At 38.6% G+C, this 26770-nt stretch overlaps 1 protein-coding gene across 1 annotated transcript in view; it reads right to left on the bottom strand.

Annotated features, from left to right (window-relative positions):
- The window catches only part of ENPP1 (ectonucleotide pyrophosphatase/phosphodiesterase 1), a 55518-nt gene extending 34697 nt beyond the window's left edge, over positions 1-20821 (bottom strand). The window contains exons 1-2 of the mRNA XM_090279852.1: positions 20585-20821; positions 552-624 (exon numbers count right to left, since the gene is read on the bottom strand). Of these exons, the coding sequence (XP_090135978.1) occupies positions 552-624; positions 20585-20821 (310 nt within the window). The remainder of the gene's footprint in view (positions 1-551; positions 625-20584) is intronic.
- Between the last annotated feature and the right edge of the window lie 5949 nt (positions 20822-26770).

The following is a 26770-nucleotide window of genomic DNA, read 5'->3' as shown; positions in this document are numbered from 1 at the left end:
AGAGGAAAAACACATGTAGAATCTTAAAAACACCACTCTTGCTTTGAAACCACCAATGCCCACAATTTTAAAAGCCTTAAGAGCAGGTAAAGATGAGTTTCTGGTTGCCCAGGGATGCTGACTGGTCACCTAGTAACCTCTAGGGCTGCTTCACAACTAACAGCTTGGGGAGAAAGAGCATCCTAGAAGTGCCTGGAGGAAGTCAGGGAGCTGGCTCCGGAACTGTGACACCAGAACCTGCCAGCCATGTCTGCTTGTTTGTTTCTTTGTTCTTAATTTATTTTTTGTTTTTTCAGGGTTTTTCTGTTTCTTTGGTTGGCTTTTCAATCACAGCCCCTCTTTGTGGTTTTGGGATAAAGTTTTGCAAGTAAATGAAATATTATATGAATAAAATAAAAGTTTTAAGATGGCTCAAGCCAGCATCAAATATGCAATTTCTGAGCGGCCATAGGATTAGCTCACCACATTCTGAAGGCCGACTATCAACACACACACACACACACACACACACACACACACACACACACACACACACACACCGGACTAATTACCTTCTTTGGCACAGCTTGGTTTCAGCCCAAATATACAACCGAGGATTGTGGTTAACACACAGACTGACAATACCTGTAGGCAGAAAAAGAGAAAATTATATAGCTTCAGAACCCTTTTACTTCTTCAAATGTTTTTGTTTTGTTTTTTTTTCTTCAAATGTTTCTAACCTTGCTGGTGCCACCCTATTTCCTGATCCAGATGCTGGTCACACAACTGTGTTCACTTTGCGAAAATTCAGACTGCATACTTATGTTTTATGGACTTTTCTGTATGTATATTAAACTTCAACAAAAAGGCTATTTAAATGTTAGCAACAAACTGGTGCCATCCAAGGTTAATACTGTCAGAAATTTTCGACTTAATGTAAATTAATCCAGTTAGAGAACTTGTAATTGTTAGAAGGGAGAAACGGGAAAATCTAGTTAGAGACTTGAGTTTCCCATTTGTTAATCCATAAAAGGCAATGCAAATATTAGATGACTCCTTTAACAGTTTGACTACACAAACCTACACAAACCTACACACTATACTCACATGCACTGTGGCAGCATGTGGGAATGAGCACTGGACAGGGTTAGGTGAGTACATCTCTGATCCAAATGTTACCACAGTTGGTTGCATGATTTGAGGCAAGTTACTTAAGCATTCTAAACATACAAGTCCAGGAAGCATAGAGAGTCCCAAACAAGTTGGACCCAAAGAAGACCACACCAAAACACATCAAAATTAAAGTGCCAAAGGTTAAAGATAAAGAGAGAATCTTAAAAGCAGCTAGAGAAAAGAAGAGTTTGCCTACAAAGGAGTTCCCATAAGGCTATCAGTTGATTTATCAAAAGAAATGTTGCAGGCAATAAAGGACTGGCAAGCAGTATTCAAAGTGATGAAAAGCAGGGACCTGTAGCTATCATTTAGAATGGAAGGGCAGATAAAGTGCTTCTCAGACAAGGTAAAGATAATCCTTATCCTCATCATCATCAAGCCATTATTATATGACATGTTAAAGGGACTTATTAAAGAAAAAGAAGAAGATCAAAACTATGAACATTAAAATCATAACAAATTCACAACTATCAACAACTGAATCTAAAAAATAAAAACAAAAACAAACTAAGCAAACAACCAGAACAGGCACAGAATAATAGGTATGGGGATCATTTGGAGGGTTATCAGCTGGGAGGGGTAAAGAGGAGAAATGGTGCAGGAATTAAGAAGCATAATTGGTAGGTACAAAATAGACAGGGGGATGTTAAGAACAGTATAGGAAAGGGAGAAACCAAAGAACTTACATGCATGACCCATGGATATGAACTGATGGGGTATTGCTGGAGGGAAGGGGGATACCAGATGGAGGGGGGAAAGGGGGAAAAATTGGGACAACTATAACAGCATAATCAATAAAATATACTTAAAAAATAAGTAAAAATAAATAATAAAATCTTTTTTAAAAGAATATTTTCTGTGTCTTTGTGAATTGTCACATTCCTTTCTAGCTTTAGATCAGTTTCCAGTGCTTTAACCTTTGCCTTTTCAATATTATGAAATACCTCCAAGAGTTCCTTTAATACAAATTTTTGGGTCAGCATCACTTCCTTTTCATCACAACCACACTCCTTATTTACGTCAGTAACTTTGCCATCACTAAGTTCCTCTGGCTGCATATCTAGAGTTTAGTAAACAGTGGTAGTGTTAACATTTCACAGTTAGCTATTTCTTCCATCACCCCATTTACATTTGATATGAAGTTCACTTCCAACATTATCACTTTTATTTTCTTAACAACTGACTTAAAACATACATGGTATACATAGACCTTTACCCTCCTGTTAAGCTACAGAAGAGACACTGATTTTCTGAGTCACCTCTTCTTTGCTAAATGATGCTACTTAGATTTTCCGTGTATAAGGTAATGCATAGCATGTAACTGAAACAGAAGTACAACAGAAGCAATCATTTCTCATCTATAATCCCATCCATACAAGATGAAACTTGGATTACTCACTACTCCGTTACACAACACCCAATCAGAACAGTTTCCAGTAAGAAATTTCTCATCTACAATTTTGAGAGCTATGAAATCTAATTAGATTTGAATTTTCTTCACCAAGTAGTTTAATTCTATAACACAATAGCACAATTTCTTTATAGAATAAAACTATAACTTCAAAACTATCTCCATTTCTAATTTATAATAACCTTCAATATAAATCCTTTATATCTCTGTATTTACAACTCATACTCCACCTCATCAAATTAGATTTAAAAATTATTAATGTCTACTTGTACTCTGCCAGGGGAAACATCTAATGTGATAACAGTCTTAAGCAGAATACCCTTTTTCCTCAAAATTATGTCAGCTTTGGCAAATATGGGAATAGTGATATTGTTTATTATCTCATCAACTGGTCTCAATTCAGAGTCAAAAGAATACCTATCAACTTCCGACTAGCATAGACTGAAGACTACAATGACAGAAGGAAGAAAACGTGCTAAAATGAAAGTAATCTAAGAGTCATTTTGTAAAATTGTAAGCAATAAGTAGCAATTTATTCAACTACATACACCATACATATATACATACACAATGACAACAAACCCCCAAATATCTAGGGTCTTGGTGGACAAGGTCATTTATTAACAAACCACTGCTTGTAAGAGTGACTAAAGGGCCTATCAGAAGGCTAATGACAACATAACAGAGGATAACTCTACAGCGGTTACTTTGGCTCCGCAAAGATTCAGACATGTGCGTAACTTGTCACTACATGATGAAACCCAGTTATAAAGCACTTCTAGGACCTGGAATTTCAAACAAGCTAAGACCGAAAGCCATACAACCTTCCCTCAGAGAGACTCCTATTTCTGTGGATTAAAAGAATCTCTGCTCTATGGATACCGCACAGCAGTTTCCACAAACATAAAAGGGGAAAAGTAAGAGATAGTAAGTCCACAAAACAGGCTTCAAAGACATATCACAGAAGTTTTGTTTGACTTTCCAAGAATCCAACATCAACAATTTTTTTTTTTTTTTTTTACTGTAACAATTAACAGAATTGCTGGATGTATGCCATCATTTCCAACAGTACTTGGTTCTAATTTATGTCAGAAATTGTGCCATGAACCCGCTGCATTTTTTAAAGTGGCAAATACTTCTCATATTTAGTAAGTGGGAAAATGAGCAGCAGGCTGAGTTTAAAAGACTTTACAAAAGTGGATTCTAGTTGTGAGTCAAGTGAACTACATTCACATTAAAAAAACAAGCAAACAAACACATGCTCGCCTTAGTGGGTGAGGCTTAGTTGGTTGGGCATTGTCCTGCAAACTGGAAGGTTGTTGGTTCGATTCCCAGTCAGGGTACATGCCTGGGCTGCGGGTTTGGTCCCCAGTTGGGGGCATGTGCAAGAGGCAACGGATCAATGTTTCTCTCTCTCACACTGATGTTTCTCTCCCTCTCTTCCTCCTTCCCTTCCCCTTTCTCTAAATCAATTTTTTTTTAATTTTTTTTAAATCACACTCTTCTTTGGGATCTCTATGTTCTTCTTTTTCTCATATCTTTAAAAAAAATAACATAAGAAAACTAAAATTGGAATGAGGTAGAGCAGTTTTGTAAGGTACGAAACAGAAACCTTTAAATCGCTGTTATTTTAAATACTGGTCCTTTTAAATGCTCCCATGTGGCATTCAGGGGCTCTGGGCCTTTAACCCTTTCCTAAGTGAGAAAGCAAGATAATAGCTGATACTTTTTTTTTTTTTAATTCAGGTATGACACTATGCACATAAAAGACAGAGAAGACAATGCCTCCAATCTAACATAAATCTGTCAGGAGTCGCTGATAATAGAAAGTGCAATTTAAAACAATTATTTTGAATATGCACAGGCAGAACACATTTCGTTGAACTAGTCTTTTGGGAAGATAAAACTATGAGATTCTCCTCTAAACTAAAATTAATAGTCCATGTGTTTTTGGGACCTTTGATATTTAAGCAAATAAGCCATTTCATCATTTCCCTGCTTTTCAATGAATTATCCTGGTCAATAAGCATTTGAAGAAAAGTCTCAAAGAAAGCTCATGTCAGTAGTCCATGGAAGCTGGTAATGACCATTGAAAAATATATTTTTAGGCTGAGTTGGTGAAGAATGGGGTGGTCTGTGGGCTTCACTTTAAAACTGAATTCTCTTTTCTATCCTAATGGCTTGGACAGAAAGGGCCCAGAGGTCTGAGAGGGGGGAAACATAAACTATTTCCCTCAGCCCAAACTAAATAAAATGGGCAAAAGGGTTTTGGACAGGAGAGATGTGCCTAGCACACCTTCCTCCAAAGAAGCCCTTTTTTTTTTTTTTTTCTCCTAATGTGGAACATTGAAAAATTAATCCCTGCCTTTTGCCACCTAGTAGTTATGGATTGAATGATGCTTTTTAACCCTTTTTGCCAAATCTGTTGCCCCCAGAACACAACAAGGATGCCAGCCTGCTAAACCAAGCACACCGTTGTCCGGAGACAGCCAACTGACCTGGAGTCTGCACAATCCTTCCCCATGTGGGAAGGCCACCCTCCCCTCCACACCCCCACTGTTATTAGGGATTTCTGGACCCAAGGGTAGGTAGGACGACGACCATGTCCAGCTTGAAGCAGCTAGAGGAGCTTGAGACCTTCGCCCATTGTCCTTTACAAGATTACAAAGGGTCTTAATATCTGAGAGGGAGGGATAGTTATTTTTTACGAACCATGGGTATGGACTTGGGGGGGGATGCTGGGGGAGGGAGATACTGGGTGGAGGGGAGTAAAGGGGAAAAAAAAAATTGGAACTACTGTAACAACATAATCAATAAAATATACTTTAAAAAATAAAAAATAAAATAAATAAAATAACTATGGCAGTATCTTAAGACAAATTTAAAAAAAAAAAAAAAAAAGAAAAATATATTTTTAGAAGAACAGTTAAAATAAAGTACAAATTAAAAGGCTGGAATAAGAAAATAAATAATGCTAGTACTTTACCATGAACTATAACAAAATTGTTAAAATTCTAGCAGTTTTTAAATTAAAAATATAAGTACAGCAAAATTGTGACCCTAATCACAAAGAGACCAATTATTCTCATGTCCTTATATCCAAATTAAGATGAGCATTATATTTGGAGCTTTGTGACACTGAGAGAGCCATGTCATCCATAGTCCCTTCATTGGAATGGACTAGATATTCTCTATAGTCCCTAATAAATCTAAGCTATCTACAAATCAACTTCTCCCTGACAACTGATCCTACCTTTATTTGGATCACTCCTGACACTACATCCTACATAATCCTTCATATTAGAATGTTTTCCTGAGACCCTGCAAAGGGCAGTGACTCTCCTTTCCCACGATGTTGCTATGTTTTTGTTTCAGAAAGTACCGAGAATTTTCAAAGGAAAAGAATACCAACACTCACTTTGCCTGAGTGAGAAAATCACTTCTCCCAGATCTCACCGAGTACTTGCACAGACCATTCCTCTCTGAAGTTAAAGGTCAAAGAAGAAAACATCCATTGATAGTATACAGTTGTTACTACTCAGCTTGGATGGCATCCTTCAGCCCAGTACTTGTGGACCTTCACTAAATCTTGAGGTGCAAGCACCTAATCAACAAGGTCAGTAACAAAAAACACCTCAGTAAATGCGAAGGCTGGGAAATCTCAGACACAGCTTTGTGCCTTGAGGACTTCTCTTTACATCCACAAATGGGTAATGCCACAAGTGATTACAGAATTATTAAATACCAATGCTCTGGTTTTGATCCCATGGCTTATGTAACTTTCTTCTGTCTTTAGTAGGACTGTCAGTACAGCAAAATACATTTTTTGTGGCCTTTATATAATCTTCTGATTCACTTAAGCTTCTTAAGGAAAATAATCTATTGAGAGTAAAGATCTTGAGGGAAGTATGTAGTAAAATGCATTTCTATCTCTTGCCTTATAACAAAATAAAATGACAGATGGAATTAATATTTAAAGGTTTACTGGGAAATCACAAGGAGAAAATATGGACAATTATTTTTATAATTTTATGGTGGTAAACACCTTACAAACATTGTGTAAAATTCAGAACTTATAATGGAAAATCTGATGTATTTGAATCCATAAGAGTCCATAGAAATTTCTGTAAAGCTAAAAAAGAGAACATCTACTACAAACAAAATTGGAGTGGAAGAAACTAGAATAAAACATTTTCAACACATGACAAAGGTTATGCCCATTATGAGGACAACAGAGCCTATCAGGATCCCTCACTCCAGATGCCCAGGCATGGGCTGCTTAGAGATAATGATTAGATTCGCATGCGCAGCACACTCACAGTTGTATAAGCATTGACGTCATATTTTGGCTAGTAGCCGGCTTTGCCTATGCATAGTATATAAGGGACAGAATCCCCACAGGAGTATTGCACGTCAAGCGATGGAAGCAGAGGAGTATTGCACGTCAAGCGATGGAAGCATGGTTGGTGGTCAGCTGGCAGATCAGCGCATGCCTGCAGCAGAGGGCAAGCGTGAATGCTGTAATACCTGCAATAAAGGAACGTTAGACATCCCATCCTCACCTCGCATATTTTTCCAGTAACCAGACAAGAAGAACCTACATTAGTTCCATGACACCCATGATAGATAAAAAGTGTATAAAAATCAAGTAGGAAAAGATAACCCATAGGTTTATAATACCAAAAAGAGTAAACAAATGTTTAAAGAAACAGGAGATAAAACTATAAGGTATATACCTTCATTAAAATTCAAAGAACTATAAATCAAAGAGTCCACCTTTTACCCAATGAAACTAAAAAACGTTTAATAAGTTACTATTTCAATGATGAAAGAATGTGGGGTGCAACTGGCATTTTCACACTGTCTTCATGGAAGTTCCTTTCCAAAAGGTCATTTAGATGACTCCACCTAAATTTAACATGTGCATATCCTCCACAAATATTCACATGAGCACATGAAGATGTGTATAGACATTTATTTATTGTAGCATATTTAGGATAGCAATAATGTGCAAATAACCTAAATTCCTGTTAATAAAAAATTGAGTAAATGTAATACATATGGTAAACCCAAACAATATAAAAACTGATTATTTTAAATTACGTAGATCTATCACTGGAATATTTTGGAATACTTGCTCTTAAGTTCTTTTCCCGGCCCCTACCCCACACAACCAGCACTCTACCCTGAGGCCATCATGCTTTGAATAAGCCCAGACTACCCCAGGCCTGGAGACCACTGCGCAAGTCCTAAAACTACAGAAAGTGGGAGAGTGACACCTGGCCAGCTCTTACAAGCTCCATCCCCTGCTGCTGCTGCTACTGCAGCCCCAGCCACCATCTATCTGTCTGACTACAATTGCAAAAGAGTCTAAAGCGCATCTGCCCAGCCATGCCTTTCCCAGATTCCCGACCCATCAAAAACTGTGAGAGGTTTTGGAGTTACAGAGATGATGGCTAGATGCTGAACAGAGATGAACTTAGCAACTTGGTAGACCTAACCAACATGGTTCCCTGACCACATGAAAGAACATGTTTGTTTTTCTCCTTCTCCCAGGTTATATGCCTAAATCATTCCCGAGGAAAGTGATCAGTGAAGGAATCTAAGGATTGCCTCTGCTGAAAGCGCACAGTAGGCCAGCTTCAGAGGTCATGACTGGTTCTTTATCATTTCATTGGAGGAAGGGACATGATTAAGGCTTGCCTCATTGCCACACCATCCCTTGTTTGGCTTTCAGCTCTTCCAACACCTCTGTAACTTATGTGTTTTTATATTAACTTCCCCCGAATAAATTATCAAGTATGGCCTTTGTTTTTCTGATTGGACCCTGGCCAGTAGAGCAAATGATCAGACAGACACACACACCTGGGCATACTCTAAGCTAAATTTGATATAGGCAAAGAATTTTCCATTTTGAGAGTTTACTTGTTTATAATTCTCAATCTCTTAGATGTAAAAAATATTTTAATAACATCTTGCTTCAGCTGAATTTAAAGGAAGAAAAACAGCATGACCAAGATAATCCTGAAAACAGCTTTTCTTCTAAAGTGAAGATCAAGATATGACTCATTAAATAAAAGTAGTATTAAATGATTTAGAAAAAAATGGTTTAAGTCCAGTTAAGCTCATGAGATGGAAAAGGGAGGCAAAGTAGTTTATGTCATGGGACAGTCCTTCCTACCCTCAGGCAGAGGATAAAACAGACTAAAAGTTAAGCACTGTGGATTCTATCTAAAAGACCTTGTTTTTCTTGCTTAGGCAGTTTTCTTGCCTACACAGATAGTAGGTCAGAGATGAAACACAAAGGGTAGGGGGAAAAACACTGGGCTCAGTTTGTTTCTGTGATTTCTTTCTTTTTATTCTGAAATAATTTTTGAAACATAATGACTAGAGCTAAACATGAAAACAAACAGAAAAAAAAAACAAAAACTTCAGTTATATCCAGCTGTTCTTAAAACAAAAACCAAAATCCCTAAAATGGTCTTCAAGGCCCTGCCTGGACCTGGCCCCTGACCACCTTTCCGGTCTTGTCACCCACCACACACCTCTCTGTATACCAGCCACCCTGGCCTTCTCCCTTTTTGGGAAGGCCCATGCTCCCTGCTATCCCAGAGCCTTTGCACATGCTGCTGCCACCTCTCAAAGTCCTCTTCTGCTCACTTGTCACTTCCTCAGACTTTTATGACTAAGCTCTGTGTTCAGCCTTTAGGCAGCACTCATCACAGTTGCAACATGAAGCAACTTTTGGGGATTCTTTGATAAATATCTGGTCCTGGAAATATATTCAATAATATTGTAATAACTTTTTATACAGTGACACGATACTAGGTTTAGTGTAATGATCACATCCTAAGGTATCTCAATGTTGAGTCACTATGCTGTACACCTGAAACTGATATGATATTGTATATCAAATATACTTTAATATAAATTAATTAATTAATTTCTGGTCCTGTGGGGATGGACCACAGAAAGGGGGAATAAGTCTTTCTCCTCCTCTTGTCACTGTTTAGCCCCTACCTTTTCCAAAGAACTGCTCACACAGGAGGAACCATAAGCATTTGTTGAATTAGTCACTAACCATAACAATAAACCCTAATCTAGCATCTACTACCTCTCAGGCACTTTTATAATTACTTCACGTATAATTATTCATTTAACCCTCAAAATACAGTTATGAGGTAGCTACTATTATTATCCCCATTTTACAAGAGAGGAAACTAAGGCACAGAGACATTAAGGGACTTGCCCAAGGACAGACAGCAGTTATTGGCCGACACAGGATTCACATTCTAGCAGTCTGGCTCCAGAGTCTGGCCCTTAACCACTAAATTCTACGGCCTTGATATGCTTAAGTGACATTTGATTAGTTCAGGGACAGAGGAGGGCTGACCAAAGAGCAGCTAAGGAATGTTTCCTGTGGGAGGATAAATTGATTTGGATCCCAGTGTGTTGCATAATAAAAGGGACGTGAAAAAGGTCACTCCTGGGGTAGAGACAGAAATAATCTACGCAAGTGTGTTTGGGGAAGAGTACAAGTCTGAGCTGGGAGTAATGAAAGGTGTTTTAGCAGAGCTGGAGTGTTTGTGAGAGAGACACATCTTGAGTCCCTGACTCTCTAAATTGACAAAATGCAGTAAGAGTAGAAATTGACTGAACAATACCTGAGCCCTTTGAACTCCTAATTCCAAGTTATGCATATAATACACAGGTCCTATTTACAATAAAAGACACAGAGTTTCACTGATGTGTGGGTCCCAGACCAGACCCACTCACCAGCCAACACGTTTGCTCCCTCCTACCTCACACATTTACGTCAATTAAAAGGAGATCAAGTCCTTAACATAGGTTCCGACAAAGACTAGACTCCATCAAGGCCTGTGTGAATTGCACATCTGTGTACACTGTGTACAAGGGCCTGCTCTAAGTGCTTGACAAATACTGACATAAATGACTACACATATATGTCACAGCACTTTAAGAGTGCTATGAACAGAGGAAACTGCTCATCCTAAGTGACACAAAATGAGGTTAAAAAGAATATTGTGTTTAGGAGTACACATTTCCCCACACATGGGGCAATCTCTGGGAAACTCTGAGCAGAATCATAATGAAGGGAAATCATTAGGGAAACTACTAATGAAATCACAAAAAAGACATAAGCAATGGCAATAAAGTTAAGAAATGAATAAACCAAAAATGTGTATTAAAAAATAAATTATTGGGGACTGATTATATCTGAGGTATCAGTAGGGATAATTTCAAAGACTACACCATGAACCAAGGTTAATAAAATAAAAGTCTCAAATCCTATTCCTGAAGATGCATTGAAAAGCTTTCTAGCAATAGTAAATTCACAACTGAGCATAAGTGAAGAAGGGAAATGATACAGTATATACAGTAGGATCTCATTTTTGTAAAATTAAAAAACAATGATCCATACACATAAAAAAGACCCTCTGAGAACAAATCAAAATATAAATAGCATATAATAAGATAGCAACTTATATATTCTTCTGTATACTTTTTTGCATTTTCTAAACTTTCTGCAATATAAAATATTTTTATAACAAAGGGAAAAAATATTGTAAGCTCTCTGTACAAAGATTTTAGACATGAAGGAACACATAATCTAAACCCCTCTTATTATAGTTAAGGAAACTGAAAGTCAGAGAGGCAAAGCAATTGTTCAAAGGTCACATGGTAAATAATTTCTGTGACTCCGAGTTTAGGACTCTTTTCCTGACCCCTGTACCTTAAAACCTTTTCTGAATCATCCAAGAAATATTAATATTCTCTTTTTCTTTGAAAGCTTCCAAGAAATGACAAATGTAAAACACTTCTATATTTCCTTCCTTTTAGCTATCAGTAAGATATTTAAATTAATGGTGTACAGTATAGAGTTGTTTTGTACTTATTTCCCTGGTTAATCCAAAAAATAGAAAAGACCAACACAGCCTACTCCTAATGCTCATGATCCACACCCTCTTCATTTGAATATACTTCATTCACCTGTTTCCTACTCTCCAGAAGATTCTAATCTAAATAATGCCAGGTGGTGCTTTATAGAAAGCCAGTGTGTTTGGCTAAGTAAGTATTATGGAACAAACTCTGTGCCAAGGACATTTAACCTGACTCAACTCCACCTGAAAAAGCCCTAGTAAAATATTCCTTTGTTTTGGTTTTGAGTCAAGTATATTGTTGATTGTGAGAAGGTACTGCCGTGGAAACTTTGAAGAACTCTATTGGTGGTAAGGTGCACAGTGAAATATTCCTAATATTCTGATAGGTGGATAGTTGAATTGGATAGAACCTCTGATGTTATCACATCACAGCAAAGGCAGATTGGCAGAGCTGAAAGCAATGAAGAGCAATTAAAGGACAAGCCAGGGCAGAGTAAGGAAAAGTACAAGAAAACAAATGACCGCACAGGTAGGCTCCTGAGAGATGGATACTGCACAATGAAGGGCGTAAGAGACTGGGTATCCAGTGTATGTAACAGCAATGGACTACTTCCATCAATGCATCTCTGAGGTCCGAGGAGGAAAAGGGGCAAAATGCAATCAGCAGCAGCAGTATTTTACCCCAGCACCAACATGGTTGAGGTCATAAAGGGAACATCTAATAATGTTTTAATTTTTTTATCATAGCATCATGTATGAAGTCAATGGCTGAACAAGGGTTGATGAGAAGCCACAGCTGAAGAAATTCTAGTTGCTTTGTCTTCTGTACCACTCACAGCTTAAGAGTGCTGCTCCTCAAACTTGAATATGCAGGCAAATCCCTAGGGATCTGTGGCAATGCAGATTCTGGTTCAGTAGGTCTGAGATGAGGCTACGTGATGAGATTAAGAAGTTTACCACTTTTGTGATTTTGAAAAGTCTTCCAAATTTCTCTGAGCCATCATTTTTCATCCCTAGCATGGGAAAAATGATGGAGCTGTGGTTTGGACCAAAGGAGGTATTAGATGTAGGATTATTTTGAAATCTATAAAGGACCTTACTTAAATAAAAATACAATTGTTTTAATTCACTGATTCTTTTTATGTCTTAACCACCTCCCCTCCCCCCAGCCCCAGTTCTGAAACAGTAATGAATGTATACCTTTTCTTAAAGCAGATATTCTCAAAACTTTTGCTCTCAGAATTTCTTTCTATTCTTAAAAATTACTGAGGATCCTAAAAAGCCTCTTGAGATAATTGTGGACATTATTCTTTAAAACTACACCCAAATTCTACAAGTGGTAATTTCTTAAAGGCAAAATGCAACATGAAAAGTTAAACAATATTAATGAACTTTTCATACAGTAACACTAAAATCCATTAGTCCATATTGCACTTTGACTGGCACTTAAACCCATGCATGGTTTTGTAAATCATCCATTGGTCCTTTGGAAAATATTGGTTCACTGAGTTACGTAGTTCTTTCAGATGTTGACACATGTCATTATGCCATATAAAAAAATCACATTCCTATCTCCATCAATTTCATCAGAAAAGTCTTTCAGGGCTGGGAAGTTGTCAAGCTTACAATGGCAGATACAAGTTTTTCAAAATTGTAAATTTTGCTTGAAAGCTCAGATTTTATCAGAGACAACAGTTACTTTCATTTGTTTTCCTTGAAGTGACATGCTAACAGCATTCATTTCTGATAATGTATGTGCCAAATACCCAAGTCTGAATAACCACAGCTTGTCAGCTGTCCTTTCTACTGCAAATGATGACCCATGAAAAGCAGCAGCTAGTTCAGCTTTCAACTCAAACAACCGCACAACTGCTTTTCCTCCAGAAACCAAGGGTATGCAGCAGAGGCACTATATGCATACTTCCCTTTTTGTCCCACAGAACAGCAAAGCCAGTCGCTTTAGGGTGGAAATTTAATAAAATCTGCTTCATCAGGGACATTTCTAACTGTGTCATCTAGCACACTCTTTTAAGCAAAACATTTTTTTTTATCCTTACTCAAGGCCATTTTCTCATTACTTTTAAAAAGAGAGGAAGGGAGAGAGAAAAACATCGATGCAAGAGAAGCATGAATCAGTAAAACTTTTTTTTTTTTTTTGGCAAGTGCATGACCACTTGTACAACAGGTGCCACTGCCTTGATTTCCGCTAAGGGGCCACTAGTTCCACTGGCACCAATCTCTTGATACCATAAGTGTAAACGTCACCATAGGGAAAAGACAAACAACATCTTACTGTTGCTGTGGGAATACTGTGGACTTCATGGTTACCCTGGAAGACCTCCTCCCCTTCATCTCTGGATCCACAGACCATGCTTTAAGAACTGCCCACCTGAAATATTTTGGCTGAAGCTCCTCTCTACCTGTGTTATCTTATTTATAAACATATTTAGCCGAAATCACATAAAGGTGCTCTGGAGAATATGAGGCTCTGGTGGAAAAAAGTCTCACAGTAGTTGTATTTATTTTGTGGCACAATAGCATCATTAAGAACCAATAGCATCATTAAGAACCACTTGAGTTTCTTTTTGGTTTTCTCTCCATGAGCGAACACAAACTCCAGATGCTTGCTAATGTCAAAAAGCTAGTTGAGGGAAAGGACCTACTTTAGAACAAGCTACACTCTCAGAATCATGCTCCAGAGAACCATGACATAATGATCTTTAAGGGCTCCAAATAACACTTGTGATAAAATGTTTGTCACCTAAGTGTGTGTAAAGTCAAGAGCTATGATGAGAAAATGATCAATCCACAAATGAGACAGACTTGGAAAACTCACTCCCTCCAAAATGACTTTCTATCATAACCATTTCTTATTCTAGTACATTTAAAAATGTATGAAGCCCTTGCTGCTGTGGCTCAGTGGATTGAGCATCGGCCTGCGAGCCAAGTATCGCTGGTTCGATTCCCAGTCAGGGCATATGAATAGGTTGCACATCAGGTCCCTAGTTGGGGGCACAAGTGAGAAGCAACCACACAGTGATATTTGTCTCCCTCTCTTTATCCTTTCCCCTCTCTCTAAAAATAAATAAACACATAAATAATTTTTTTTTAATGTATGAAGAAGGAAACACCAAATAAAAAGAAGAAAGCCACTCTCCCAAAAGTTTGTGTACACTGGGAGCTCACAGGACTATGGACTTTGCACAAAGCAAATGGCAACTGGATGAGATGGTAATAGCCATTAGTCCAAAATAAAACTTGGCATTAAAACTCCTTTCACTTATCATAGTCCACTACTTGCTGATGGTGTGACTTTTGCCTATAAATCTAACCCACGGTTTCTAGAAATAGAGTACATGAACCACCTACATCTAAATAACTTGAGGCACTTATTAAAAAAATGCAGACTCCTTGGATCCATGCCTGTCTTAGTCTGCTCGGCTGCTATAACAAATACCACAGACTGGGTGGCTTAAACAATAGAAATTCATTTTCTCACAGTTCTGGAGACTGGGAAGTCCAAGAGGAAGATGCTAACCAAGTCTCTTCCTGGTGAGAGTGCTCTTTCCTGGCCTGCAGATAGCCACCTTCTCATGTCCTCACATGGCCTTTTCTCAGTGAGGGCACGGAGAAAGGGTAAGATCCTTCTCTCCTCTCCCTCTCCTTATAAGGCCACTAATCCCACCATGAGAGTCCCACTCTCATGACCTCATATAAACCTAATTATACTTCCCAAAGGACCTATCTCCAAATACCATCACATTAGGGGTAGGGCTTCAGCATGTGAATTGGGGTGGGGATAGACACAAACATCCAGTCAATGACAATTCCAAATTTCCCAAATCAGTCTCTGAAAGTAGAGCCCAGGAAGGAACCCATGTCTTTAAGTTCCCAAGTGGTTCCTATGCACATTAATGTTTGAGAATCCTGGTTGTACCTTTGTGAGCCAAATAAGTTTCCTTATCTGTAAAGTAGGATTGTCACCACACATTCCTGTTTCAAAGTTGTTGAAGTGCTGAGGGTCAACTAATATTATATGGGCCCTGACTGCTGTGGCTCATGGGTTGAGCATTGTCCCACAAATCAAAAAGTCACCAGTTCAATTCCTGGTAGGGCACATGCCTTGATTGCTGCCCAGGTCCCTGGCTGGGGGCATGCGAGAGGGAACCGATCAATGTTTCACTCACACATCAATGTTTCTCTCCCTCTTTTTCTTTCTCTCTTCCCCTCTCTCTAAAAATAAATAAATAAAATCTTTTTAAAAAGAATATATGGAAAATGCTTTCTAACACTGCAAAGTGTTATGTGAATAATTATAATCATTTAATCTTTTGCTACCTACATCTCCACCAAATCTTATTCTAAAAACTAAAAGTGAGCCCTGGCTGGTGTGGTTCAGTGGATTGAGCGCCAGCCTACAAACCAAAGGGTTGCTGGTTCGATTCCCTGTAAGGGCACAACCTGGGTTGCAGCTAGGTCCCCAGTTGGAAGCATGCGAGAGGCAACCGCTTAATATTCACTTCACAGGTTTCCCTCTCTTTCTCTTTCTTCCTTTCTCTAAAATTAAAATTAAATCTTTAAAATAAATAAATAAATAATAAAAGTGAGTGGAGAAGAAAATAATGAAAAATATTATAGATGTTATCCTAAGTCTTGTAATTCAATCTCAGATAACTAAAATACTCAGGAAAGCGTGGCCTATCCAGTTAATATTTACCTAAACTTCCTGGACATTTTTAAAAATCTCTCTTAAATGTATTATTATACTTTCTTTTATTGGTAAATACATAACTTAGCTCTTATCTGATGCCCAAAGGTTTTCATGTTGGGTCAGCATTCTGATTATCAGTTCTTGTTGTTTAGTATTTAGGTTTAGAAGAGTAATCTCTGTTCTTCTAAACACATTTTTGTTAATTTCTTGTTGTTTGGAGGATATTTCATAGTTGATAGATGCATGTTTATTTCAACCAAAGGCAGGCAGATCTCTAATTACAAGTTGTATTCCAAAAGCTTATTTGTTCCTAAATTGTTTGGAACTTGAAATGCCCTTCCCTGTCAGGGGAAAAAAACATGAATCACAGTTCAGTTCTCTGGCTTGTCAAATAAGCCATACTTAAGGTAAAATACATTTGCTCTATCTTATAAGTCACAAATATTTTGCAACGGAATCATCAGAAACAAAATTAGGATATGATGGCGCAGGAGATGGCAAAACTGAGTGTCCAGAGTTAATGGAAAAAGTACTGTAGAACAGAAGGGAAAAAAGAAAGCTCTTGAAAGGGTGGCTGTGTATCCATGAGAAAGAGCCTGCATGGAGTAGAAATAGCTGAGATATAAATGCTGAGAGAGAAAAAGGCCAGAATGTGACACAAAGTAAGAGAAAGCAAGGCTGGAGAAAACAGTTCCCTACAAGAGCCACAAAGACTGAATTTGCGATGTGACTGCAAAGTCACCAAAACAGAAGAGGCCTTGGTATAAGCGAAGGGGACTCATTTTTGCACCTACAGAATGGCCTTACTTGTACATGCCAGATGGTCACACTTGGGTTGTTTGTACCTGAACGAATGCCCAATGGCTAGATCCTAGTTATGAATTCAAGTTATCAAGTTATCACAGAGGCCCTGTCTGGCTTCTTAAGTACACTGGCCTTAGTTATAACTTTTGTTTATAGTTCATTCATCACCTTTTCCATCTCCATTCTATAGCAACAATTATTATATGTAATTATATATTATAGTGCTAATTATCATTACATGCTAATGAAATGTTTGATCCCAATTTGATCTTCTCCCTAAATTTATACCCAAGTTTCATCTCTCTCAGTGCACCTATATTTGGGTTCCTGGCCTTGAATTGGCCATATGAGTACATGGTTGCATATTTTGTCTTTCCATCTGGCCCTTTTCCAAGTCAAAGTGTTACTAGGTCTAAGAGAAAATGCAGGGCATTCATTCATTCATTCAACCAAAAGCTAACATTGAGTGCAAGGCACTGTGTTAGGCCCAGTAGTAAACACAACATGTTTGTCAGGCTCCCAGAAATATTTGGTGCATTTTATCAGAACATGTGAAACAAATACCATAAGGGACAAACAAGAGACTTCTCTGGCCTTTAAGATGCCCTGGTCATTTGAAATAAAATGTGAAACTATGACTGGATTGAGTTTAACTTTACAGACAAAAGGCAATGTTGATTACAAGTAAGATTAAGAGGAAGAACTAGCTTGAATATTCTCCATGTTGTATTCTAGGGATAAGATAATGTGTTGCAAGAGGAAGGAAAGAGAAATTAAGATAATTAGTAACATTCACACCCAAATTTCTGATAAACAGGGCCCACTGCCACTTATAAAGATGTTCTGGTCATTTTGAAATAAAATGTGCAACTAGGCTGGACAGATGTTAAATTTTATAAATCAAAAGGCAATGTCAATTCCAACTCAGATTAGGAGCAGAGAACTATCTAGAAATAAGAAAATCTGCTGTAAAAGGAAGAAGAGAGAATCTTACAGAATTAATAACATTCATGTCTAAATTTCTGACAAACAAGGCTAACTCTGTCATTTAGAAAGAAGTCTTTCAGTAATAGGTGAAAGTAGTCTTCACTTAACCACCACCAACACAGGCCCTTTACACATACAGAGTTCTATGTATTCATAAGTACAGCAGAAGGTCACAAACAAAAATAATGCTGTAGAACAGCTCACTGGAGAATGGACAAATTTATTGCCATGTGGTTGAAAATCACCTAACCCTTTAAAATTAAACCAGGGAACAAGGACATTTCAAGTAAAATTCAAGTTCAATCTCAGTAGAAATGGACATTTCAGTTCAAAAGTTAATTTGGAACCAAGGAAAGGCGTCTAGTATTTAACATGCCTACTGAGGTATATAGAGAACACTACTTTCTATACAAGTAGAAAACTCTTGGAGTTTTCTGCAGTCTGGCTTGCTGCCTACAGCAGAGCCAGAAGAAACAAGGGTAGGGCAGGATCTTCACCCTCGGCATCCACTCTCACATACCTACATCATTTAAGTATCCGAAACATCTTCATAAAAATGCAACAGTCAGGTTGCCACTGATTTTCTCCTGCATGGCAACTCTTGTTTATCCTGTGAGATATAAACTGTGTGTGTAAGGACCTCCTAGGTGGCTGGCCTCTAATAACCTCAACCTCAGATGCAGTGAGTCAATCCACTTCTTTAGCATTATGAAAAGTATGCTCATGTTTAACCTGAAAAAGAAATCCCATAATTGCAGCTCCTTTCTAGAAGATATGTCCCAGAGTTCTTTGGTGACAATTGTCATGTTCCTTTTGGAGACTTTTCCCTTTGGAAGTGCATTGTTTGGAAAAGGTCTGGGGGGAAAACAAGGGTATTGAAGTAGGGAACAAAAAAACTGTGTAAATTAAAATGTTTTAAAAATATAGCAATGAGTTTGGGTGTATAGTAATGTTCCACAGTATTTCAACAAAAGACAGGAGGCAAAGATTATTTCCAATCTAATTTGTGTTAGAGCAAAAGGCCCCACTAATGAGATAAAAAATACTGAGGATTATCCTACTTTTGAAAGTAAGTCCTAGGACACTTCCATGTCATATGAGAGTTGTATCATCAGAACAGAACAGAATGCTGTCTTACCAACCAATTGCAAAGGTCAAAGATCGGAATGCATGTTTCAAAGGTAGAATTTTACTGACACTGATTGTGGATCTCTAAGTAAATGAGTAGGAAAGCTTTAAAAACTAAAATTAGCAGCTAGAAATTTAGCAACCTTTCAAGAATATGGGCATTTAGATATGATTTCACATTGGAATTCACATACAGATTCAATGTATACTTACCGAATACCTCGTAATGTGCTAAATACCTGAAAGTACTGATACCAAGTAATTTAGGTTAAGGTCTCCTATTATACCAAAAACTAGAAGCATGACTCTCATCAATGATGACTTATAATACAAAAAAAAAAAAAAATCTTCAGATAAAAACATACATGATTGGTTCCTTGAAGCAGTGTAATATCTCCATGATATCCAAAATACAGTGAAAATGAAAATTCTTGTGAAAGGAAAAAAATATTTCAAAATCAGAAAAGCTTTCTCTACACAGCATTGTTCAATCACAATATGTGAGGCTATATTTTAGGGTACACTATACATAGAAATCTGTTCTTTCCAAATAACACAAAAATAATTGCTTCTCCTTGTAGTTTTCAATTTACTTCCCCATTCATTGTTCCACGTGATCCTCAATAATCCTATACAACGTGCAACAGGGTTGATGTTGTCCTCATTTTAACACACAACAAACTGATGTTCGAGACGTTATACAAGGCCTCAGCAATCAGTAACAGGCATTGAAACCAAGAACACCTGCCTCTGACTCTCAGTCCAGCACTTCTCACCACAGATCTAGACTGAAAAACCCTCACATTTCATGAAGTTGACTGTGGGTTCTGCAACTGTCGTATTCAAATAGCAGAGGGATAATGAGGACTTTTGTTGGCAACAAAAACCATTTAGCTTATGGTTAAAAGAGTGGACAGAGAATAGTAAGCATTTATTTACACTCAAATGACACACATATTGAACAGGTGCAAGGAAATTCTTTAACAGAGCCAGAGCAAGAAGTATTTTCTAAAGTTCTGATAAAACTTGAGCTCTGTTAAATCTTTCCAAGTGGAATCAGTTAATGGAATCCGGGAGGTCATCAACACTGCACCCTGAGCCACCCTAACGCCACCCAGCAGAGGCAAAACATTGTTGGTGGTTCCCAAGACCAACAGCTTTCTGGTTGCTCATTTTTCCCTCTAAGAACCTTGTACTCTCTGAGGGTTACAGGTGGCATTTCTAAAGATTACAATTTTTTTTAACAGCCGCCTTTTATAAACAGGTCCTTTTATAAGCATCAGGTAATATAAGTGAAAGTGAACTGTTCCCCTGGGGTAAAGGGTAGGCAACGTGAGTGATGAGCACGTATTGCAGCCTGCAGAACGTGAGGTGAAGAGCAGCGAACACGATGCCTCTCTCCGGGCCCCCGGTGCTGACCGAGATCGGAGCGCAGGAGCCGGGTGCTGCCCTCCCCGCCCGGGACCCCGCGCCGGGCCGCGGACCTACCAGCGAGAGCACTTTATAGGTGTTGGGGTCCTTGGCCGGGCGGGCGCGCGCCGCTTTTTCCAGCGGCTCCTCCCCCAGGTCCATGGGGGCCAGCAAGGAGACAGCTGTCTGTGGGTCCCCAGACGCCTCGGCACCGGGGCCACAGCTCGGGTCGCGGCCGTTCCCCGCCGGGCCCTCGCGGCGCCCGTGGCCGCCCTCGCCGCGGCTCCCGCCCCCCGCGTAGCCATCGCGCTCCATCGTGGTCCGGGCGCTCCCGCCCCGGCTCCCAGCCGCTCCTTTAATAGGTTCCCCAGCGGCCCCGCCCCTCCGGGCCGGTGCGACCGCCCCTCGCCGCCAGACCCTTGGCTCCTAGCCCGCCGCCCGGCGCTAGAAGTGAGGGGAAAGCAACTCAACGCCCTGGATTATTTGGCTTCCTGTCTGATTTCGGGCACACTGCGTGTCGGTTATTTTGGGCCCTTTACGTGGGCGTGTCTTTAACTTCCCCCTAAGCCTTCCCCTCCCCGCGCCCCGGGCACCTTTCGAACACTTGCAGGAATCGCCCTGCGTGGCCTCACGGCGCGGGCTGGACTGGAATTGCAGTGCGGTCTGCAGAGAGCATGAGATCATGGGGCCCCAAAATAGAGCCAGAGGAGAAGGATGCCGCGGCCGGGCTGCAAGGTGGGAGAGTGAAGTCGGGACAGACCCATGTTTGTGACTGCACATGCAAATAGACTCTAGGGCAGAGCGTGGGGGGCTGCGACCTCCTTTTTCTCCCACGTAGAAACGAACAAGAACTCCTTCAAAGCCCAGCTACGCACTGCCTATGCTATCCTGAGAGTGGAACATCCAGCCTTAAAGATCTGGTTTTACAAAACACACGGAAGGAAGTCTTAAGTTTTCCACGGGGGAGTGGGTGTGTGTGTGTGTGTGTGTGTGTGTGTGTGTGTGTGGTTTCTGGGTTTTTGTCCTTGCTTTTGTTTTAAAATATTTGCATATTGTTTCTTTTACACTTTCTATACTGAAGGCTTCAAAGTATCATGTCACGGTCTCCTGACGTTGACGATGGTACTTAGTTACTAATATCAAACATTTCACCCAATCTGAAATACTTTGACAGTTTATATTTGAATCAGGACATGAACAGTAGGCCATAATTCTTGGTGAGTGTTGATTCACCTTTGATTCTACAACTTTTACATTTCCTTGCTCATCAGCGAGAAAAACCACAAATGTGTAGTGAAGGGAGTCTTGCCTGTCAAGGGGAAACCATGACTTCCAAGGGTTTTGCAAATAACCTGGGACTGCCTTCCCTAAGAAGAATTATACAATCCAAAACAGTTCATATTCAATTCATTTTGATTACATGAATATGTTCAAATGTTTATAAAAATGAGAACAAGTGTTTAACAAATATAAAGTGTGGTGTTGTCCCCTTTAAAGTAGTCAACTTGGGAGGCTTTCCATTTACATCGACACATTCATTCACTCCATTCATTCATTCATTCATTCACTCAATAACGAATCCTTCGATTCAAGCTGTTAGCCTCCAATACCAGATCAAAGATGAATAAAAGTATATCTTTCCAAAGTGGCTTATAGTATGGTCCAGGAGGGTGAAGGCAATAAACAAAAAATTAAAACCCAAGTCATATATGCATTATACGGTCACAAGTAGGATATTTCAAAGGCTTAGTGGAAAGGGTAACTGCCATTTGGAAGAAGGAAAGGCAATATGTCAAAGTGTTATTGAGCTTTTTTTTAATTTAATTACCTTTGAGTCAGCTTACAACCACCCAAGAGAAACAAGTTTTCAACATTTCATAGTCACATATTTTTTACCCCAAAATTGGCTCTAAATTTTCCCTTAACTGTTTCCAAAATCAGATTCAAGGACAAAGATTTGCTCTAAGGAGACTGATCAAATGAGTGTCAAAACTTCTAAAAGTGACTCTACAGAGAGAGTCCAAAATGGCTTTGAACCTGACAAAACAAAAGGAGTAAGTGTACTCTCTGCATCCCAAGGCAATAAATCACTTTAAAGACTTCAGCTATTGGAAAAGTCAGTGTACAGTCTTCAGGACCACAAATTCAAACATCTAGGCATCCACAGGAACCAAAAATAACTTGAGGCAGCCTCCTTTAGGTGAATGATGTGCCCTGATAATGGGGACACATTTACTCATCAGTAACTGGATCACAATCATGTGCCCATTGTGGCCAGATAGATTTCTCAAGAGAAACAGGAAACTGAGATGTTTGTTTGAATTCTCCAGATTGAGAAATTTTGTCTACAAAATTCATAAAAACAATTTATTCAAACACTTTAGAGGCCAAACAAAATGCAACACATCTGCAGGGTGGACCTGGAACACAGGCCACCAGGATGTGGCCTCTGCCTTACGCTCAAGGCTTGCCTGTGCCAGTTGGGACTTTCATGGGTAACTATAAAAATCCTATTGCAAGTCTAAAATCAGAGGAATAAAAATGAATCAAGTATGCCACTCCTATTGTTTAGCTGTAGACATCACAATGCCTGTCATTAAGCCTTGTCTTGGTCTTATTTAGATTCTAAATGGTCTGAGGGACAGCTTTAAACTCCAAAGTACAATGAGGTCATGAGACATAAAACTGCAACACAGCTTGGTCCTCTGGTTAGTGCAAAGGTGAACGATGAATGTTTCACTCTCAGTTCTAAGACGCTCTGTTTTAAAGCTTGAGGGCTCTAATCTAGTACATCATGAAGGTATTATAAGATTTTATAAAATGTCTTAAATTTTACTGTATCGAAGTACTTAAACATTTCTCCCTTGGTGCTTCACCTGTAGAACAGGCCAAATCACCAGACAAACCCTATTTATCTATGTTTAAACTATGACTTTTCAAAGCTGAGAAACAATTCTTCTCAGATTTTAGAAAATGAAATATGCTGTAGACTAATTATTTTTGCAGCTGCTGTAAAGCTTCCCCAGCTTTCTCAATTCTCCAGTGAAACACCAAAGACATCTAGCCCAGTCTAAAAAGGAAAAATACCTCAAGGCTCTTTAATCTTTAAGAGACTTAGAAAAAAAATTTACTATGACACTAACTTATTTTTAAGATTTTTGTATGACATCTTCATTTCTCTTTCTTTTTTGTAAGCACAAATTTATGCCTTCTGGAATAAGCTTGGATAACTATGTGGCCTGGTAGAGATTACAAGAACTCTCTGAGACCTGTTTTCCTCATTTATAAAATGGTGTTACAAATAATACCATAAAATTGCACTGCTATCTCTAAATGCCAACAAAATGTTTAACATTTCCCAAATTTACATAAAAATTTAAATTTATTCTTTTTCCATTTAAGTCACCTAATTCCCACCTCTAAGAGAAAATCCCTATTTTACTTTTACGTAAATCAGGCATGATTTATACATAATTCTGGGGAAGGTTTGAGCACTAAAGTTGAATGTGCATCTACAGAGGGAGAGCCTGTCAGGGCAGGAAGGAATACGTGCCCATCTGGGATGGCATACAGACACCTTCTTGTCAATCAGGTCCAACATGAGTGAACTGAACCCAGAAGTGTAAGATGCAATTGAGAATAATAGAAACTGTGGAAATAATGGAAAATGCAACCCCATCTAAAGGCACCTGCTGCTGCCAGTTCTTCACTTTTTGATTGTCTAGAGTCTCTGTTCCTCCCCCTTTGTCTCTTATACCTCATTATGCACAAAACCTAGAGTTGCCAATAGTCTGCATTTATGCCTGTCACTTTGCTATTGTTTTCTATTTTTTTAAAAATAATTTTTTTTATTTATGTGTTTATTTATTTTATTTTTAGAGAGAGGGGAAAGGAGAAAGAGAGGGAGAGAAACATCACTGTGTGGTTGCCTCTCACTCACGCCCCCAACTAGGGACCTGACGTGCAACCTATTCATGTGCCCTGACTGAGAATCGAACCAGCGACACTTGGCTCACAGGCCACACTCAATCCACTGAGCCACAGCAGCCAAGGCTGCTATTGTTTTCTATATGCTTCACGTATTTTAACTTTTTTATTTGTCCGCTTTTCCTCCTTTACTTCTTTAAGTTTATCTTAAAACTATTTTTTATTTTGTCATGTTAATTCCTCTGCTAAATGTTAGTTTTTTTTTAAACTGATTTCCTTATTAGCTTATCTAGAGGTTATATCATGCACCTTTAATTTATGATCTACTTCAGATTAATACTGACTTAATTCTAGTAAAACATAGCATTTTTCCTGTAATACATCTCCATTTTCTGTGGAGAAAATAAAACAGAGCCTTTAGACTCTAGGATTCCAAAACTAAGACATAAGGAATTAACATATGATAATTGACACACAGTAAACTGTGCACATTTAAAGAGTAAAAAGAAATTATCATATTAATATATTTAATTAGTTATGAATAATTACCAAAATAATAAATTTAGTATAAAAGATAGATTGAAATGTTTATGCTGAATGCTAATACACCAGCTCTCTGAATACACATTTATTGCCTACTGTATACTATACTAGAAATATTGGGGATAAAGAAGAAAACAAGAATAATCCATTCTCACAAGAAACTCATAGTCCAGTGGGAGAGACAAAAATATTAACATTTAATTGCAATACAGTATGTTGAGGAGCCTGTCATGATGAGGAGACAGAGAAGTATGGTCCAAAAGGGGGAATGCACCAAGGTTCCAGTGGGAGAACTAAGCAACGAGGAGATAGACAACCTAACAAATGAGGAGATAACCAACCTAAAAGATGTAGAGTTCAAAACACTAGTGATAAAGATGCTCACAGGCTTGACAGATATGCTTAAGTATGGCAAACGCATAAAGGAAGACATGAAGGTTATGCTAAATGAAAGGAAGGAAATTCCACACAAAACCAAGGGTGAAGGAAATGAAACCAGGGTTCAAGTCAATGATTTGGAACATAAGGGAGAAAAAAAAAAAAAAACAGTCAACCAGTACAGAATGAGGAAACAAGAATTGAAAAAAGTGAGGAGAGGCTTAGGAACCCTTGGGACAACTTTAAAAATGCCAACATCCAAACCAAAGAGGTGCCAGAAGGAGAAGAAGAAGAGCAAAAAATTGAAAACTTATGTGAGAAAATAATGAAGGAAAACTCCACATATTTGGTGAAGGAAATAGATATATAAATCCGGGAAGCACAGAGAGTCCCAAACAATTTAGACTCAAAAAGGACCACACCAAGACACGTTATAGTTAAAATGCCAAAGGTGAAAGATAAATACAGAATCTTAAAAGTAGCAAGAGAAAATTAGAGAGTTACCTGCAAAAGGGTGCCTATAAGACTATCAGCTGATTTCTCAAAAAAAAACTTTGCAGGCAAGAAGGGACTGGCAAGAAGTATGTAAGGTGATGAAAAGCAAGAACTTACAACAAAGATTACTCTATCCAGCAAAGCTATCATTTAGAATGGAAGGGCAGAGAAAGTGCTTCCCAGAAAAGGTAAAGCTGAAGGAACTCATCATCACCAAGTCATTATTATATGAAGTGTCAAAGGGACTTACCTAAGAAAAAGAAGATCAAAACTATGAACATTAAAATGACAACAAACTCACAAATATCAACAACTGAATCTAAAAAATGAGAACAAAGTCCAACTAAGCAAACCAGAATAGGAACAGAATCATAGGTATGGGGATCATTTAGAGGGTTATCAGCTAGGAGGGGGAAGGGGGAGAAATGGGTAAATGGTGCAGGGATTAAGAAACATAATTGGTAAATACAAAATAGAAAGGGGGAAGTTAAGAATAATATAGGAAAGAGTAAAGCCAAAGAATGGATATGCATGACCCATGGACATGGACTAAGGGGGGTGGGATTGCTAGAGGGAAGGGCGTTACTGAGAAGAGGGGAGCAAAGGGGGAAAAATTGAAACTACTGTAACAACATAATCAATAAAATATACCTTTTTAAAAATACAGTACGTTAAGAACTATGAAAATGTATTTCAAGGTGTTGGAAGCCCATAGAAAGGTACCAAACTTAAAGTGGAGGGTCATAGTCCATATGGCCATGATTGCTTACACCTCCTGTAGTCCACTTTAGAAAACCCGTTTCTCTTAGAGCCAGTCCCATGTCTCCTGGGAATGGCACTGCCCCTGTAATCATCCTGATTTCATCAGATGCCTCATTGAAACCCAGCCCACCCATTGACTGTGTTGTGACTGTGTTTACC

The sequence above is a fragment of the Furipterus horrens genome, unplaced genomic scaffold (assembly GCF_987537825.1).
Source record: "Furipterus horrens unplaced genomic scaffold, mFurHor1.1.pri manual_scaffold_6, whole genome shotgun sequence".
Taxonomy (NCBI): Eukaryota; Metazoa; Chordata; class Mammalia; order Chiroptera; family Furipteridae; genus Furipterus; species Furipterus horrens.
The sequence above is the reverse complement of the archived record's forward strand: the minus strand, read 5'-3'. Positions and strand labels throughout refer to the sequence as shown.